The sequence below is a fragment of the Peromyscus maniculatus genome, chromosome 11, assembly GCF_049852395.1.
Source record: "Peromyscus maniculatus bairdii isolate BWxNUB_F1_BW_parent chromosome 11, HU_Pman_BW_mat_3.1, whole genome shotgun sequence".
NCBI classification, from domain to species: Eukaryota; Metazoa; Chordata; class Mammalia; order Rodentia; family Cricetidae; genus Peromyscus; species Peromyscus maniculatus.
The window spans coordinates 46,187,028-46,206,484 of record NC_134862.1 but is presented as its reverse complement, the minus strand read 5'-3'; the positions used below and the strand labels follow the sequence as shown (position 1 = coordinate 46,206,484).

At 44.2% G+C, this 19,457-nt stretch overlaps 1 protein-coding gene across 2 annotated transcripts in view; it reads right to left on the bottom strand.

The window, feature by feature from the left end:
* Kif14 (kinesin family member 14) overlaps window positions 1-19,457 on the bottom strand; it is a 72,090-nt gene that overhangs the window by 7,671 nt on the left and 44,962 nt on the right. For both annotated transcript variants that reach the window (XM_042258240.2, XM_042258241.2), the window contains exons 22-26: window positions 13,664-13,764; window positions 8,697-8,791; window positions 5,147-5,371; window positions 4,793-4,977; window positions 623-778 (exon numbers count right to left, since the gene is read on the bottom strand). In XM_042258240.2, the coding sequence (XP_042114174.1) occupies window positions 623-778; window positions 4,793-4,977; window positions 5,147-5,371; window positions 8,697-8,791; window positions 13,664-13,764 (762 nt within the window). The remainder of the gene's footprint in view (window positions 1-622; window positions 779-4,792; window positions 4,978-5,146; window positions 5,372-8,696; window positions 8,792-13,663; window positions 13,765-19,457) is intronic.

Here is a 19,457-nt window from a genome sequence, read left to right as displayed (position 1 = left end):
GTCTCACTACGTAGCCCAAGTTGTCCCTGTTCTTATGATCTTCAAACCCTAAGTGCTAGGTGACCACCCTAGCCCTAGCCCCCAAAGGATTTTTGTTTGTTTTCTGAGACAAGGTCTCGCTGTCCTGGAACTCACTATGTAGTTCAGGATGGCCTCACAAAGATCCACCTGCCTCTGTATGCTGGGACTAAAGGTGCGCACCACCATGCCTAGCTCCAAAAGGACTGTAAGGACTGATAATCATCCAATCATATTTTAATCATTTTTGTTTGTTTGAGAAAAGTACTCATGTAGCCCTGGCTGGCCTCAAATTTGCTTTACAGCCAAGAATGATCTGGCCCTTCTGATCTTCCTGTCTGCCTCCTAAGGATGGACTACAAATGTGTACTAGAACATCTTTTATACAGTGCTGTGGCTCAAACTCCTGCGTGCCATGCAAACTACCAATGGAGGTAGCCTTCTTTTATCCAGTTCTGACCAAAAGAATTTTAAGTCATTGCCAAACCATTAAAAGTACAAGTTATTTTGAAATGAGAAATGAACTTATCCTATGCAGTGATACGACTATCAGAAGTCTCTAATGTTCCTTCGCAAGTCTTCCAGAGCTAACATTACACATTACCTGGGTACTGGGAATCTTGTCGCCGTTTTCCAGAAAACAGAGCTTGCTCCCTTTTAGGACAGCTAGCTGACCCACACACTGAACAGCCTGCTCCATTATCTGGACGACTTTGTTTTGAGCCTCTCGTACCATTGATGAAATATCCGAACAGCACCCCTGTGAAATAAAAATGGATCAGTCAGCGTATCACATCTGTGAGATTTTGAAGAGGTGGTAAAGAAAAAAGGGACATGGATGAAGTTAGCAGGCATGAGGGGTTGGACTTCAGCCCCCAATCCCAGCACTAAAAACAACAACAGAGCTGGAGAGATGGCTCAGTAGATTACGGGCACTGGCTGCTCTTCCAGAGGACCAAAGTTTGATCCCCAGCACCCACATTAGGTAACTCACAGTCATCTGGAACTTTCAGCTCCACAGGATCTGACGCCCACTTCTGATCGCTGAGGGCATCAGGCACATATGTGGAGCACGGTCATACATGCCGGCAACTAAGACCATACACGTGAAACTGAAATTCACAGCGTGATGACCACGGAAACGCTTGTGGGAAACTGAAAGCACGCTGGCCTGAAGCGATGCAGCCGTAACAGGAGCACATCCAGCTTCCGCCTCGCTCAAAGACTTGACCCAGTGAAGAGAGACGGAAAACCAGCACGAAGTTCAACTAAGACAGGGCGGGTAAGTAACTATCAAAAACTGGAGCAACGGGGTGTGTCTCCGGCCTTTTAACTTGAACTGTCCTGTCAACACCCCAAAGAACAGCTACTAAAACTATTCTCTTTTCCGGGGGGGGGGGGGGGGGGGGGGGGCGGCAAAGGAGAGGAAGAGAAAGGAAAAAAACTAACAGAAAAACAAAAAACAAAACAAAACAACAACAACAAAAAACTCAGCCACTTTAAACAATAGCCTTCCCACATGCACTCAGTGCACAAGTCTTTTTTTTTTTTGGTTTTTCTTTTTTTTTTTTTTTTTTTTTTTTTGGGTTTTTCGAGACAGGGTTTCTCTGTGTAGCTTTGCGCCTTTCCTGGGACTCACTTGGTAGCCCAGGCTGGCCTCGAACTCACAGAGATCCGCCTGGCTCTGCCTCCCGAGTGCTGGGATTAAAGGCGTGCGCCACCACCGCCCTTTTTTTGGTTTTTCAAGACAGGGTTTCTCTGTGTAGCTTTGGAGCCTGTCCTGGATCTCACTTTGTAGACCAGGCTGGACTTGAACTCACAGAGATCTGCCTGCCTCTGCCTCCCGAGTGCTGGGATTAAAGGCGTGCGTCACTGTAGCCCGGCACTTAAAAGCACAGGAAGCTCCTCTTGAATGCTTCTCTCTGGTCCTCCCCACTGTGACCCTGAGAGTGTTGTCCTGCCTGCTGTCTGGAAGATGTCACGACACCACTACACGGTAAGAGCTGCCAATCCACGCTCCACTAGAACAGGCTTCTGGCTAGCACTGGCCTCACGTGACGTGAGTCTTCCCAGTCACCCGGGTCTCCATCCTTCAGTCCTTGGATAGAACACATCCCACAGGCCTAGATGTGGAAACTCTTAAGTCAAGTTGAAAGCGTTCTTCCCGGAAAATGAAGAGAAGGAAAGAGATTTCACAGCAGAGACTCTACCCAGAATTCTCTCTCTTTAATGTCAATTTTTCTTTTGTGTTTTTTGTTTGTTTGTTTTTCTGAGACAGGGTTTCTCTGTGTAGCCCTGGCTGTCCTGGAACTTACTCTGTAGACCAGGATGGCCTCGAACTCAGAGATCCACCTGCCTCTCAGGTACTTTCTTATACCATGATATCATCTGATAATCACAGTAACCCTGCCAGGTAGACATTACTGTTTTTATTTCCCAGGTAAGAAAATGGAGAGACTCATGAAGCTAAGCAGATTGTCTAAAGACACAAATTAACATTGCACAGAAGAAAACACAGGATTTCAAATACAACAGTGAGTCTCTGGCTTGTGGGTATAGTCCCCTCCCCTCCCCCACACGCTACTCTAAAGCTGCCTCTTTCATTTCTAACACAGACTGTCCTGAGCTATATTCCTTCATTAGGGTTGAAACTAACACACACACACGTGCACACGCACGAGCATACACATACACACACCACATACATGTGCGCACACACGCGCACCCCCCCCCACACACCCCCTCTTACACTGCCTCTTTCATTTCTACCACAGCCACCCTGAGCTATATTCCTTCGTTAGGGGTGAACCTAAGTCACACCCTTACTCCTGACCGAGAGGTCTGCTCTCTGGCCAACCCCATGCTTCCATGTTCATGGTTCTATGCTGTCAAATCGTCTTCACCGGAAGTTTGCCCACCTCTGTCTTTAGTCCACCTCGGTGGAACATTCTTCTCTTTCCCTGTTATCTGTATCCAAAGTAACCCTTCATCTGGTGTGAATTTAAGATTAACAACAAATACTCAACTAGCTAGTTATCACATCATGAGGCCTTGTGAAAAGACGCTCCGAGTCGTACACCTACAGAGAGCCTACAGTCACCGAAGTCCACATGCTTATTAACAGGATGGCATGTTAAAAGGCATAATGAGGGCCGGGCGGTGGTGGCACATGTCTTTAATCCCAGCACTCGGGAGGCAGAGCCAGGCAGATCTCTGTGAGTTCGAGGCCAGCCTGGGCTACAGAGAGAGATCCAGGACAGACACCAAAACTACACAGAGAAACCCTGTCTCGAAAAACGGGGGGGGGGGGGGGGGGGGGCATAATAAATAGCTACTCAGGGTTAACAAAACAAACAAACAGACAGACAGACAGACAGACAGACAATAGAGGTACCCAACCAAGCTGGGGAGACCAAGAAAGTTCTCCTGGGGAAAAACAATGGACAGTAAATATTTCCCGAGCTCAGCCCACGCAGGAAGTACTTGTCACAGTAAGAATTCCACTTCAAAACTGTGGCTCGTTGGGGCTGGTGGGAAGGGCCAGCTCAGTGGGTAAGGAGGTTGCCACCAGGCCCTAGGACCTGAGTTTGTGTCTCTGGAACCACACGGCAGACTCCTGCAAGTTGCCCTGGACCTCCACACATGCACCAGGATGTACATAAGCCCCCACGGGCCCCTCGATGTAAAAAAATTTAATGTGGGAATTACTACATAAAATATAGTAGGCATCATCACATAAAACTTAACCGAATATTCTAGAAAGTTTAAATATCCATTTTAAAAAGTGAAATTTGCCTCTCTTGGTATTTTCCCCACCCCCGCCCCCATCTATTGGAGAAATTCTCATAGAGATCTCTGGCATGGTAACCATGAGATACTTTCAACATCAATTCCCTACTTCTACAGTAACGGAACCCTGATGTTTAATAAAAAGCCCACTTCTTGATTAGAGCTGGAGCGAGCTGTGGTCGGGTGAGGTTCTGGCGAGCATATCAGTCCCATCTGATGCCTCACGGAGACTCCCTGTGAAGGAAGGCCCTTTCCTTGTCCCCACCCACCACCCGGCTGCGCACATACAACTCGGATGGTGCTCTATCTTGACGGAGCTTGACCAGGTCAAGCCCACCCTTCAGGCACAGCAGAGGGGAGCAATGCTAGGCATCGGGACCCCGCCTCTTTGTGAAGAAGACCCTCCATGCCTACCTCTGCCTCCTAGCAGACACAAAGCAAACTTCTATCTTGCTTCTTCCTGGTGGCCAAACCCAATGTTACTTGATACAAAGTGAGCAGGAAAAGATATTACTTTTCTCACCATGATATCAACAGGTTTGTTACTAATTCAGCATGAGCTGAAAGCCAGCCCACAGCCAGAGCAAGACTCTGCCTCTCTGCCCTGTGACCTTAACTGGAGGCTAGCAGAGCATAAACTGGCCAAGACCGCATGATTCAGATCCACCCCTATTACCCAATAGTCACAATCCACTGGCCAAGCCAGTCACTCCCCACGTCTCGGCTTCCTCTTCTATAAAACGCTGACAGCAGCACCCACCTGGGGCTTGTCGTGAGGACGAAATGAACCAATAGCTTCAAACCACTTAGCACACAGAGGACACCAAATCTTTGCTCGATAAACCAATTGAATCCAGTCTTAGGACCCCAAAACAGGAAGCACCCAGAAATACTCAGATGTAATTTTAGGGAAGACACAGGTGGGAGGAAGCCAATAAATACTTTTAGAACAAATGAATTCTTCAAAAATAAGAAATCAACGCACCTGCAAAAACAACTGTAAATAGCCTCCCAGTTTTTTAATATCTTGTCTCAATTCATCTTCAAGCCTCGCTGAGCTGGTACCAGGAGGAAAATCATCCAGCCAGTGTCTGAACAAAATCACAAGCTGCTCAAAGGCACAAGCAATCTGGACGGTGAACGCCTGTGCTGCCCGGTCAGAAGAGAACACTTGGAAAGAAAAAGGAAAATGACTGCAAGGAATAGTCTCCAGATAGAATAACTCACGTACGGTCACCATTAAAGCATCTAAACATGGTCGAGAGATGTCGGCCAGATGCATCAGATCATCATCCCCAAACGAGAGGGAAGGGCAGGGAATCAGTGTGGAATCGCTTACGGTTATTTTGGCTTTCTTCATCCTGCTCCTCGTGGGCTTTGGAAATGGCAAACAGCCCGTTGTAAAGCTTAACAAGGTTATTGATCAGGCTATCTGCTATCGTCTTTTCTCCATCATAACTCTGTCCAAGAAAGTCTATTGACGAACCAATCAATTCTTTGCAAATTCCAGGAAGAAATGATTCTGAAGAATTTGAGTAAATGGTGCTTGATTTTTCCATTAAACCTACACCGACAGAAAACAGCCAGTGTGAGCCTCGTTTTCCAGCACAGTATTTTCAAACAAACACATGAATGCAAGTATACGGAAGAACCGGTGGCCAGTAGTTCAAAGCAGGCTGTTCTTATTGCAGTGCATTCTTATTTCGGTACACCAAGGTGAAAACACAGTCCCATGTAGGGACCAACTAACCTCTCACTAGCTGAGTCCACAGGCTTTGTAGCTCTTCATTCTTTATACAGTAACTAGAGAATCAAAATGTCCCATGTACCTACTCACTTAAACCTTCCCTTATTTTCTTTTTTTTAAAATGTGTCTGGGTGTTTTGCCTGCACGTATGTCTGTGTACCATGTGCATACCTAGTATTTATGGAAGATAGAAGAGTCACCAGATCCCCTGGAACTGATGCTCCAGACAGTTGTGAGCTGTCATGTGGGTGCTGGGAATTGAACCCTGGTCCTCTGGATGAGCAGCCAGTGCCCTTAATTGGCTGAGCCATCTCTCCAGCCCTTCATTTAATCTTTCTATACTTGATAGCAATTAAGTTTTCCTAACATCTAGGGAAATTAACTCATAAACTAGAAAACCAGGCAACAATGAACTGGATAAAAAGAAATGCCTCAGAACCTTCAGGTTAGAAGAGCTCTTCCCAGCCAGGCGGTGCTGGCGCACATCTTTAATCCTAGCACTTGGGAGGAAGAGCCAGGCGGATCTCTGTGAGTTCGAGGCCAGCCTGGTCTACGAAGTGAGTTCCAGGAGAGCCAGGGCTACACAGAGAAACCCTATCTGGGAAAAAGAAAGAAAGGAAGGAAGGAAGGAGGGAGGGAGGGAGGGAGGGAGGGAGGGAGGAAGGAAGGAAGGAAGAAAAGGGAGAAGGAAGGAAGGGAGGGAGGGAGGGAGGGAGGGAGGGAGGAAGGAAGGAAGGAAGGAAGGAAGGAAGGAAGGAAGGAAGGAAGGAAGGAAGGAAGAGAGGAAGAGAGAAGAGCTCTTCCCAGAGTGCACTCCAGTCAGGACAGGCTAAAGCTAACTGATCCTCTGCCGCTAACCGAGCACACTTCTGGGAGATGGGCTTGCAGAAAACACCACATTCTAAGTACTGACGAAGCAGAAGTCAATGGAAAGGCCAAAGAGCTCCTTCAGGTCTTCAGCAAGTAACCTTAGCCTGGAGTACACACCATTTGTACATCCTGATTCTCACTTAGATGCGATGTTTCTGGTCTAGTCCACGAGGGACTGGAAGTAAACACTAAGAAGAAGTCAGAAGATGGAGAACAGTAAACGCCCCGAACAAAGCCGAGAGCTTGGCTTGGAGAGAAAGGCATGGCAGCCCGACCTGAAGCCCCAGCTCCAGCGAATGTGTGGCACTGTGACGTGACCTAGAGTTAGCCACCCAAGACAGCCAACCATGTGTGTTCTCCAGGGCTGATGCATTCCAAACGTCAACGTGAATGTTTGAGACCCGTAGAAACCTAGTTAGAAACCATTATGGTCCCTGAGTGAGAAGTCAGACACTCCTCAGATTCCCGAAGCTAGAAGATGCCAGGCCCTAGGTACAGCAAGCCCTCCCTCAGGCCCCTACTGAATGTACAAGGAGCATTGCCTCTCTCCTTCTCCCCACTGCTCACTAAATAGCCCCAGGCTGGCCTTGAACTCCATCTTTCTGTGGCAGCCTTCTGAGTGCTTGCCAGGATTACACTGTCTACCGTCACACCTAGCTCCATCTCTTGGGAAAACTTGAAATAAGCAAGGATCTCATATCCGACTTTCCCTTAAAAACACTTTACAAGGGTTGGAGAGATGGCTCAGAGGAAAAGAGCACTGGCACTTCCAGAGGTCCTGAGTTCAATTCCCAGTACCCACATGGTGGCTCACAACCATCTATAATGAGATCTGGTGCCCTCTTCTGGCCTGCAGGCGGAACACTGTATACATAATAAATTAAAAAAAAAAAAATACTGAACCGGGCGGTGGTGGCGCACACCTTTAATCCCAGCACTCGGGAGGCAGAGGCAGGTGGATCTCTGTGAGTTCGAGGCCAGCCTGGGCTACCAAGTGAGTTCCAGGAAAGGCGCAATGCTACACAGAGAAACCCTGTCTCGAAAAACCAAAAAAAAAAAAAAAAAACCAAAAAAAAAAAAACTGAATAGACACATTGCTCTGTGTGTGTGTGTGTGTGTGTGTGTGTGTGTGTGTGTGTGTGTGTGCTCACACCAACACACATGTAGCCAGTGGATAAGAACATCAACAAGTCCTAAGGATAACAATTATCTTCCGCCGGGCGGTGGTGGCGCACGCCTTTAATCCCAGCACTTGGGAGGCAGAGGCAGGCGGATCTCTGTGAGTTCGAGGCCAGCCTGGACTACCAAGTGAGTTCCAGGAAAGGCACAAAGCTACACAGAGAAACCCTATCTCGAAAAACCAAAAAAAAAAAAAAAAAAAAAAAAAAAAACAATTATCTTCCTCCAAGCTAATTTTGAGAAAATAACAAAACCAAACCCAGTTTCTTTGAAGAAGATGAGCTATAGTTCTTTTTATTCTTACTTGTATTCTATTAGAACCTTTACCAAATAGACTAACACATTAAATAGTAACAAACTTAAAAAATTTAGATTATTTAATTATTTTATATGTATAAGTGCCATGTATGTATGTATGTATGTATGTATACCATGTATATACCTGGAAGATGACATTAGATACCCTGGGACTGGAGTATGGTTGTGAACTACCATGTGGGTGCTGGGAATTGAACCTGAGTTCTTTGTAAGAGCAGCAAGTGATCTTAACTGCTGAGCCTGCTCATCAACTTAGAACTTTTTATAAGGTTCTATATATAATAAGGTGCTCAGTGGTACAGTGTTTGTCTAGCATGCTTGAGGCCCTGAGTTCAAACCCCAACTCCCCCCGCCCCCCCAGCCCCACATAAGCAAACTAATTCTACCCTTGTCCAATACATCCTCACAGACAAGCAGCACCCGGGCTATTTATTAGCTAGCTTTTTAGAGGGTCTTATTCATTTAATTATCTATATACATGCCTTCTTTTATTTCCTCTTCACACATATCACAGTGTATGATACATACTCTGGTATTTTTCTCATAAAAAAAATAACATTCTAAACATATTTTCCCATATCTGAATTAGCCACTCAACTAAAAGTCTTTAAACAAATCAGAGAACAGAATTTGGGAAACAGAATAGCCATCCAATTCACATCTTCATTTTATAAAGGAAACATAGCTGCTATGAAATGAAATGATTTTCACGAGACCACAGAACAAGGGAGAGTGGAACTTTGTTACTATATGAACAATTTGATGACATCGATACCTGACGAGTGTGAAGAATGCAGATTCTGAATCGGATGGACCTGTATGTCATGCAAACAACCAGAAATTCTCCCATTCTTCATCAAACTTCTGCTCCTAAACCAAAAAGATAAGCATAAGATTAGCTGATACACAGCACAGAGTTTTAAGAATGCTGTCAGCCTTGTGGAAACACATAATCCCACACTCAGGTTGACATAAGATGGAGAGTTTGAGGCCATGCTGACCTCATGACTACATGAGACCCTGTCTCAGAGGAATATTCTAACATAGACATTATATGTGTTCTTTCCGACAAGGACTAACTCATTTCCATTTCTGAGCAAGAATTTTCCTATGTGCAGGCTTCACCCTAACATCGTTCACGAAATGGGATAAGCATTTCTTGTGCACTATTACTTAGGCACTGAACACGGCCATGAAACCTGGCATCGGGCCAAAGGGAGAAGCCTGGCACACAGTTCAGTGAGTGCCACAAGGACAGAGCGTGCTTCAGTAGTCTGGCTGTGGAGTCGGCAGGGCGTCTTGGAACAGTGACCCTGAGGGATAAGCATGGACTAGCCAAGCAGAGGGCAGACTTGGGAAGCAGGGACAGTATCTGAGCCACAGGCATGTGACCCGGGAAGACCTGGGAAAGCACGCAAAACCAAGCACAGCGTGGAAAGACGCTGCCTATGAAGTGTGGGGAGAGAGCCGGGAGGTGTGCGGGATCGGGAGGTGTGTGGGGTCGGGAGGTGTGCGGGATCGGGAGGTGTGCGGGATCGGGAGGCGTGCGGGATCGGGAGGCGTGCGGGATCGGCTGGAATTACCTAGGGGAGGAATTTAAGTAAGGAATGAAGCACAGGTAAAAAGGCGTCCAAGCAGAGACTGTGCCAAGCATGCCCGTGAGAGCAGTACCCACCAGGAGGAAGTGACCCCTCCACTGCTCCCGCACAGCCCGTTCCCTCAGCCTAGAAATCACAGGCGCTCCTTTACCTCCCTAAACTCCACGTCTAGCTCATTATGAGAACGAAACTCCCTGAGCAGTGATCTGCATCTAAATACAGGTGACCCTTCGGCGTCTTCCTAACCAAACTTCTACTGACCCACCAGAAGAAAATACTATTTGTTGAAAGGATTGTTAAATGGAAGTATTCCATCCACAAAAGCTTAAATGTTTCAAACATACCCCCCCCCACCCCGTGAATTCTTACAAAAATAAGTGAAACTACAGAAATATGACAGAAGACAAAGGGGAACTATCAATTTCCAAGTATTTGTTTTTCTAGGGGAAAAAGAAAAAGCAAGTTAAACTAGGTGAAGTATTACTCATGCGACATTGCCACGTTAAACAATGTTTAAACTAAGAAAATGCTTGTCACATTCCTTTCTAAGAGTTTTCATTCAACCTGATAGGAGAATTTACTTTGAACTGTCAGCCGCCCGGGTGATTTACGGGTGGCCGGACCAGGCGGCTTGATGGCGGAGCGGCTGCGCACAGCAGCCCACCGGCAGCCCCAGAGCCATCTGTCAGCGTTTCCATTACCTGCAGCCGTTCTCAGAGTTCAGATTCCGTCATAAACATTCTTACAAGGCTGAAACTTCATGCACAAGGTCTCAGACTAAGAGCAACTCATTTTAAAAAATATGATACCACTAAATTACAGAAGTTCTCAAAAGTATCTTTGCCAAATGAAAATACCTAATTTCAAAATCTTGAGAAATATGACAACGAATTTTGGTTTTGGATGTCACTTTTTTTTTTTTTTTTTTTTTTTGTTTTTCAAGACAGGGTTTCTCTGTGTAGCTTTGGCACCTTTCCTGGAACTCGCTCTGTAGACCAGGCTGGCCTCGAACTCACTGAGATCCACCTGTTTCTGCCTCCCAAGTGCTGGGAATAAAGGAGTGTAAAACGTGCTTGTTTCTCATTAACCCCAAATTCAGCAGATGTAAGATAGAATCACCAACATTCAGTGAGCTAAACATTAGTGTTCTCCGACTAATGACCATATTGTGATCCACAATGCTCTTTCCGTAAAGCTTATACTTATTTATAATGAACTCTTTTCTTACCGTTAAGAAGCTGGTAATCCTAAAACCCAAAGGGTTCCATGATACTTCTCCACTGTGTTGGTCTGGTTAAAATTTGGAGGTGGTCATTACTACTCTAGGTTGACTACTTATCTCAAGTCCCATACATCCAGTTCTATCAAGGACCATCCGTTGGTCACTTTAGTGGCCCGGCCCAGCAGTATCTTTCATCCTTAGGTCAAATCACCTGCAGACATCACTATCTGCTTACCAGTACTGGATCCGAAATTCTACCTTCTCTATATTGTAACATTAAGAAAAAGTCTTTTCAGCACATGCCTTTAATCCCAGCACTAGGGAGGCAGAGGCAGGCAGATCTCTTTGAGTTCGAGGCTAGCCTGGGCTACAGAGTGAGTTCCAGGAAAGGCGCAAAGCTACACAGGGAAATCCTGTCTTAAAAAAACCAAAAGAAAAAAAAAAGAAAGAAAAAGAAAAAGTCTTTTCTCAGTGCTGAAGATTGAATGAAGGACCTCTCATGATGCTAGATGAGGGCTTTACCTCTGAGATACACCACAGACATAAGAAGCAACAGTCTAAGCTACATCACTGAACACCACAGTAAGGGCTTTGCACACATCATCTCTTGCCCCTGTACCTTCTCTGCAGCATCATTCCCAAGCTGAAATCATAGAGGTCCCCCAGGCAGCTGGGACGGCAGCTGCTCTATGAGGAACCGATGCCTGGAGATGTTGCCCGGCACTCTGATATTAGGGTTCGCGACCTTTTCACTACATTACCGCTGAGGGTTCAGAGAGCTCGGGGTCTGTGTGGAGAATCTGTGCCGAACACTTCCCTCACAGCAATTCTGGTGACGGCTCCATTTCCTCATTTGTAAGACAGATGGACACAACAACACTTACTTAGAGGTCTGTGGCAAGTACCAAATGAGATCATCGCTGTGGGATGGTCTGTATGTCAAATCTGCTGCTCTGATTGGTCAATAAATAAAACACTGATTGGCCAGTGGCTAGGCAGGAAGTATAGGCAGGACTAACAGAGAGGAGAAAAGAAAAACAGGAAGGCAGAAGGAGTCACTGCCAGCCGCTGCCATGTAAAGATGCTGGTAAGCCACGAGCCATGTGGCAAGGTATAGATTTACAGAAATGGATTAATTTAAGCTATAAGAACAGTTAGCAAGAAGCCTGCCACAGCCATACAGTTTGTAAGCAATATAAGTCTCTGTATTTACTTGGTTGGGTCTGAGCTGCTGTGGGACTGGCGGGTGACAAAGATTTGTCCTGACTGTGGGCAAGGCAGGAAAACTCTAGTTACAATCATCTTATCAGGTATTTAAGAAATGTTCTGTTTGTTAGTGTTTTGTTTGTTTGTTTTGAGACAGGGTCTCTTTATATAGCCCTGGCTATCTTGGAACTTTCTATGTAGACCAGACTGGCCTTGAACTCACAGAGATCCTCCTGCCTCTGCCTGGTGAGTGCTGCCACCATGCTGAGCTTGCTTGTTGGTGTTTAAGACAGGATCTTGCCGGGTGGTGGTGGCACACACCTTTAGTCCCAGTAATTGGGAGGCAGAGGCAGGGGAATCTCTGAGTTTGAGGCCAGCCTGGTCTACACAGAGAAACTCCGTCTTGATAACCACTCCCCCACCCTCCAAAAGAGAAAGACAGGATCTTACTATGCTGCCCAGGGCAGCCTCAGACTCATGCTCCTCTTGGCTCAGTTTTCCCATCTTGAGACCCCAGGCTCGCCCACATCACTAGACTCCCAGTATTCTTGACGGCAGTGCTCCTGTGGTTGGGGCGAGGCTACTGATGTTCACTCTGAAAACTCCCTCGCCCAACACTCCAGACTAAACATACACTTAACGTCCTGTGGAAACCTCAGTCGTCAGAGCCAACTGGAAAGTCACCACCTGTCTCAAATACTGCTTTCCCTAGCTTAAAACCAGGAGCAAGCCTGGGCTTTCCACTGCCTGAGATGCCCATTGCTTCGGCATCTCAAACATGCGTAAAATGGGGTTCTTCTCTCCAGTTCTGTTCATCTAGTGCCTCTCCGCTCTCCAAGGCCGGGTTCGTGAGGACAGGGAGGATTTTACTTACCTGGGATTCCTCAGGACATGGTAGCCATCATAGGAATATTTGTTTTCAACAAACAACAAAATTAAAGGGTAAATGGTCCAAGCCAAGGCCTTTCTATCCTATTTGCTTCCGCACTCTGAACATTTAAGTTCTAAGCAGAGCTAGGTTTTCCATGAAAAGCATCTACCCACTATGGGTGCTTTTATGTTTTATGTATAGATGTTCTGTATCACCCTGATTTATTCTTTTGTGGCGCTCATACTAACTTGATTGTGTTTACATGTGTAACTTACAATAAAATATCAGAACACGTCAAATTCTTGAGATGTTAAAAAGTGATGCTATTCCTTTTTCTTTTTCAAGTGATTTCTTTATTTTCATTTTTATGTGAACTGGTGTTTTTCCTGCATGTATGTCCGTGTGAGGATGTTGGTTCTCTTGGAGCTGGAGTTCTAGACAGCTGTGAGTTGCCATGTGGGTGCTGGGAGTTGAGCTCAAGTCTTCTGGAAGAGCACCCAGTGCTCTTAACCGCTAAGCTGTCTTTGCAGCCCCATAATGCTATTCCTTTTTTATACAGAAAATTAGATCTATGCCATCCTAGGCTGCTCTTAAAACTAGCATGATAAAATACTGAACATTTTTGCTCCTACAGCAAACTAATAAACAATGTAATACTATAAGCACTGTAATTTGATCACTAACATTAATGACATTTATATTTCTGGGTCCCCATTACAGATATATCATGACGGTATGTCTCTTAAGATAATTTTATATATGTATGTATATATAACTCTGTAACTTATATACTTGCACATGTACATATACACAGAACAAGAAAAACAATAACAAAACAACTTTACCTCCTTCTAGAAAGGGAGGAAACTGGTGTGCTTGTAATGTCTGGCTCCCACTCATCTTCAGGATCACAAAAGACATCCTCAGTCCTGTTACCACTGTCAATCTAAGAAAAATAAAATGCAACCTTTCCATTAATTGTGATATTTATAATTCAGCAAAAAGGCTTAAATCATTTTATTATTTTAAAACATAAAACTAGCAAATTTTTAAGACTGCTTAGTCTTGAAAATAGCATATTACTGATCAAAATAAGGACTAATAACATAAATTATAGTAGAAACATGTATGCAGATGCCATTATGAAATCTATTATTTTGTAGGTTAACCTAAAAGCCATTATTTTGAAAGGTTAACCTAAAAAAACTAACCATAACAACAAAAACCCCTATCACATGATGCTGAGAATTAAAATAAGTCTTATAGAAACAACCAAAATTATTAAATACTTCAAAAACAGTAACCTGGACTGGGAGATGGCTCAGGCAGTGAAATCGTTGTCCTGTACATACAGGACTCGAATTCAATTCCTAGAACCCATGTCAAAAACTCAGGGTGTGATGACACACACTTGTGATCTCAGTGAAAACTCAGGGTGTGATAACACACACTTGTGATCCCAGTGAAAAACTCAGGGTGTGACCCCAGTGAAAACTCAGGGTGTGATAACACACACTTGTGACCCCAGTGAAAACTCAGGGTGTGATGGCACACACTTGTGATCCTAGTGAAAACTCAGGGTGTGATAACACACACTTGTGATCCCAGTGAAAACTCAGGGTGTGATGGCACACACTTGTGATCCCAGTGAAAACTCAGGGTGTGATGGCACACACTTGTGATACCAGTGAAAACACACATCTGTGATCCCAGTGAAAACTCAGGGTGTGATGACACACATTTGTGATCCTGGTGAAAAACTCAGGGTGTGATGGCACACACTTGTGATCCCAGTGAAAACTCAGGGTGTGATGGCACACACTTGTGACCCCAGTGAAAACTCAGGGTGTGACGGCACACACTTGTGACCCCAGTGCTGGGAGGTAGATGGGTGGATCTTAGGGTCCACTGCTGGCCAGCCTAGTCTTTATAGTGAGCGCTAGGACACTGAGAGATCATTTCTATAAGGGGAAAGTGGATGGTGCCTGAGGCCGTCCTCTGGTGTGCTTACACACACACACACACACACACACACACACACAGAAATAATAATAAACTTAGGGACCTGGAGAGATGGATCAGAGGACCTGGGTTCCATTTCCAGCACCCATGATGGTGCCCTTAACTCCAGCTGCAGGCCACACATATGTACACATATAACATAAAGGTACATAGATATATAAATAAAAATAAAATAAGTCATAAACAACAACTTTTTTTTTTTTTTTTTTTTTTTGGAGCTGAGGATCGAACCCAGGGCCTTGTGCTTGCTAGGCAAGCGATCTACCACTAAACTAAATCCACAACCCCACAACAACAATTTTTTAAAAACCACTTGAGTTTAGAAGAGACAGTTAACAGTAAAACCCTGAGGGAGAGATAAAATAATCTGGCAATGTTAAGGTGCAATCTTGAACTGAGGAAATGTCTTAGTGATGAATTGTTTGCTTAATTTGTGTGAAATCCTGTAGTCCATCCCCTAAACACACACACACACACACACACACACACACACACACACACACACACACACACACACACTACATGCACATGCATGCACACACATACACACATACACACACATAAAAATCCCTTCTTGGTTGAATATACTAATAATAATCTATACATTAGATATTTAAGCAGTCTCAATCAAAATTCTACTAGATACATACTATAGAGCTTGATTCAGAGTGCAGCACATGTAAAAACTAAGTAAAGAACTTGGGAGAATATGTGAAAGCAGGAAGTCAGTCCAACATCACGGCAAGAGTGATCAAATGCTTCAATGATGTTTTAAATACGTTCATTGTTGTAAAATCAGAAATTATTAACAGACAGAAACACAAACGGAGTCAAGCCGCCCACAGCCCCACCATGCAGAGAGGAACACCCTCACTGCTCTGACAGCCCCTTCCCCTTTTCAGGCTTTGCTGGGGCTGGAAGCTTGGCTGTGGTTAAGGGACTTGGTCCTCTTGCAGAGGACCTGGGATTGGATCCCCGCACCTACATGGTAGCTCACAACCATCTACGGCTCCGATTCCAGGAGATCTGATACCCACTTCTGGATCTGGACCCCGGCATGCATGTGGTACACACACACACATACAGGCAAAACACACATTCTAAAAAAAATAAAAGGAAGAATATACTTTGCTTTCCTGAAATAAACACTCCTTGCTGAGGAGAGGTTTTTTTTTGGGGGGGGGTATTTTGTTTTTGTTTGTTTGTTTTTTTTTTTTGTTTTCCGAGACAAGGTTTCTCTGTGTAGCTTTGTGCCTTTCCTGGAACTTGCTCTGTAGACCAGGCTGGCTTGTTTTTTTTGTTTTTTTGTTTTTTGTTTTTTTGTTTTTTTTTTTTTGTTGTTGTTGTTTTTGTTTTTTTAAGGTCATTCAGGTTTGGTTTGGTAGGTTTCATTCAGGATTTTTCTAGTTGCGTTCATAGTAGTCTTCCGAGTGCTGGGATGTATGTGACCACACCCAGCTCTTAGGTTTTGTCTGTAGTCACTCTAAGCACCAGCAGATGAATGCGGGCAGGTTCTACAGCGCTGCACACGGAACAGGGCTCATCTTTCCCTGGCACTCTCCAAGTGTGCACTCCTGCAGCTGACTGGAACCAGCACCTTTCCACCCCTCTCTAGTGCTCCCTCCTCCCAACCTGAGTTCATTCTTTCTAGTTTTGTTTTAGCTTTTTTGAACCACACTCTTGAGTATTTCAGACTGTTCTCTACTTAGCACAGGCTAGCCCCGAACCACTGATCTGATGCCCTCAGCTTCCTAAGTGCTGGATTACAGGTATGAGCTACCACACCTGGTTCCCACTTACTATTTTTTTTTTTTTAAAGATCAAGTCATGGACTTTTATTTATTATGTATACAGAAGAGGGCGCCAGATCTCATTACAGATGGTTGTGAGCCACCATGTGGTTGCTGGGAATTGAACTCAGGGCCTCTGGAAGAGCAGTCGGTGCTCTTAACCTCTGAGCCATCTCTCCAGTCCCTTACTATTTTTTTTAAATCATTGTTTTTTGAATCTACTTCACTGACAAACTTTTAAAATTATTATTTGGCTGTCCCTCCATTAAGCCAGCTTTCATAATTTATCTTTTCCTAGAGTGTTTTTCCTTTCTAGAAGACTCAAATTTAGGGGGCTGGAGAGATGGCTCAGAGGTTAAGAGTACTGGTTGTTCTTCGAGAGGACCTGAGTTCAATTCCTAGCAACCACACAGTGGCTCACAACCATCTATAATGAGATCTGGTGCCCTCTTCTGGCATGCAGGCATACACACAGGCATAAATAATAAATTTGTTTATTTACAATAAATAAATCTTAAAAAGAGGAAGAAGAAGGAGGAGGAGGAGGACGAGGAGACTCAAGTTTACTACATAGGAAGGTTCTAAGGCAACATACCATAAAGATACTTTAACATCCATTCATATTGCTAGGATATTTACAATATTACAATAACCAGGAAATGGAAACCAGCCTAGATGCCCATCAAAAGATGAAAGAATAAAGAAAATGCAGTATACACACACAATGGAATTTTATACAACTGCCAAGAACACTGAAATCATAACATTTGCAGAAAAACGAACAGAACTGGAAATCATTATGTTAAGCAAAATAAACCAGATTCAGAAAGACAATGGTATTTAGTTGTTTTCTCTTATATGTGGAACTTAGATTTAAAATGGTGTGTGTGTGTGTGTGTGTGTGTGTGTGTGTGTGTGTGTGTTTACATGTATCTAATAGGGGATCATGAGAAGGGAGGAAGAGATCTAGCCGAGGGGAGAAGAAGAGAAGGCGACGGAAAACATGTGGGGGAAGGGGGCCCGCCACAGGGAGCCTGCAAAGAGATGGGCAGAGACACGAATGGGAACAAAGTATAGTAACATACACGTGTGAAAACACTGTGAGGAAACACATGATTTCATGAGCTAACCTAAAAAATATAAATAGAGAAATAAATAAATAGGGACAGCGAGGTGGCTCAGAGGTTAGGACATTTGCTGCAAAGTCTACTGACGTGACTTTAAGCCCCAGGACCCAAATGGAGGAAAGTGAGAATCAGCTCTCTCAAGTTGTCCTCTGACCTTTATACCCACTGTCTGTCTATGTCTCTCTTACACACACACACACACACACACACACACACACACACACACACACATACACACACACACACACACACACACACACACATATAATAAAAGTAAATAAATCTAAAAATAGCATAAAATTTTATTGATGATATAATTTTTAACTGATCTTGTTCACTTAATTTAAATATGATTTTGTTTTTATTTTTTGAGGTAAGGGTCTCATACATGAAAAGTTAGCCTTATACTTTCTATGTGGCCAAGAATAACCTTAAACCCCTTGGATTCCTGAGTGCTTAGACGACAATAAATGCCATCTTTCTTAAAATCATGTCTCTCCAAGTCTCCAAAGATCTAATTCATTAGTTTCTGCCTTTTTATTCTCACAAGGATTCCTTTACTTGCTTTCCTTTGTCTTATTATCTTCTAGATTGAGTTAATTAGCTCCACTTCTGATTTAAGTAATTCACAAATTAAAGCTATTACAGCACCCTGTAGGCTTTAACATATAACATTTTCATTAATATTTTGAGCATTATCTAAGCACTATAGAATGTAATTCTAGTAGTCACATAATTTAAACGTGGGATATTTGAGAAATATTAGTACTACAATTTAATATATTACAATTAGTTCAGGGATAAATGGTGGTACTTTATTTGTACTGACATGTGAATTTAATTGTATGTTAATAAATAAAGTTGCCCAGGGGTCAGAGCTATTAGAACCATAGAAAGAGCGTGGTGGTGGTGGTGGTGGTGGTGGTGGTGGTGGTGGTGGTGGTGGTGGTGGTGGTGGCACACGCCTTTAATCCCATAGATCTCTGTGTTCAGGGATACAGCCAGCATTGGAGACATATGCCTTTAAGACCTAGGGGGCTGTACATTCAGACAGTGACGAGGCAGTCACGTGTTTGGGTTTACAACCAATGAGAAGGCAGAACAAAATACTATAAAAAGACGAACAGACAGGATATAGCTCTCTTTCGGGAAGCTGGGACACCGCAGGAGGAAGGGTGAGATTTTAGCTCTGAGCTCTGACCTCTTGGCTTTCTCTTTTACATTGTTTCTGTGTTTCTTATTTAATAAGACTGTTGGTTACATCTACAAGATCCTATCTCAAAACAAAATAAAACAAGCAGAAAAGAAAAAGCCTATATAACAAAATAAAACCAATAAAAAGGTCACACAGGGCTGGGGAAACGGCTTGGTTAACCAGGCATTAGGACCTGAATGTGCACACTCAACACTGGGGGCCTCGGTGTATGTCTCTAACCTCAGGTTTGGAGAAGCAGACAGGCAGATTCCTGGAGCTCAACAGTAAGCCACCTTAGCTGAATTGATGAGCTTCAGTGACAGACCCTACCCCCAAAAATAAGGTGGAGAGAGATCAAGGAAGACACCCAACACCAAAGTCTGATGTCCACTCACATACCTTCAGGTTCGTGCAGTTACAGACACAGACACAGAAACAGACTCACACACACACACACACACACACACACACACTCCACACCACAAAAAAAGATCACATAATCAGG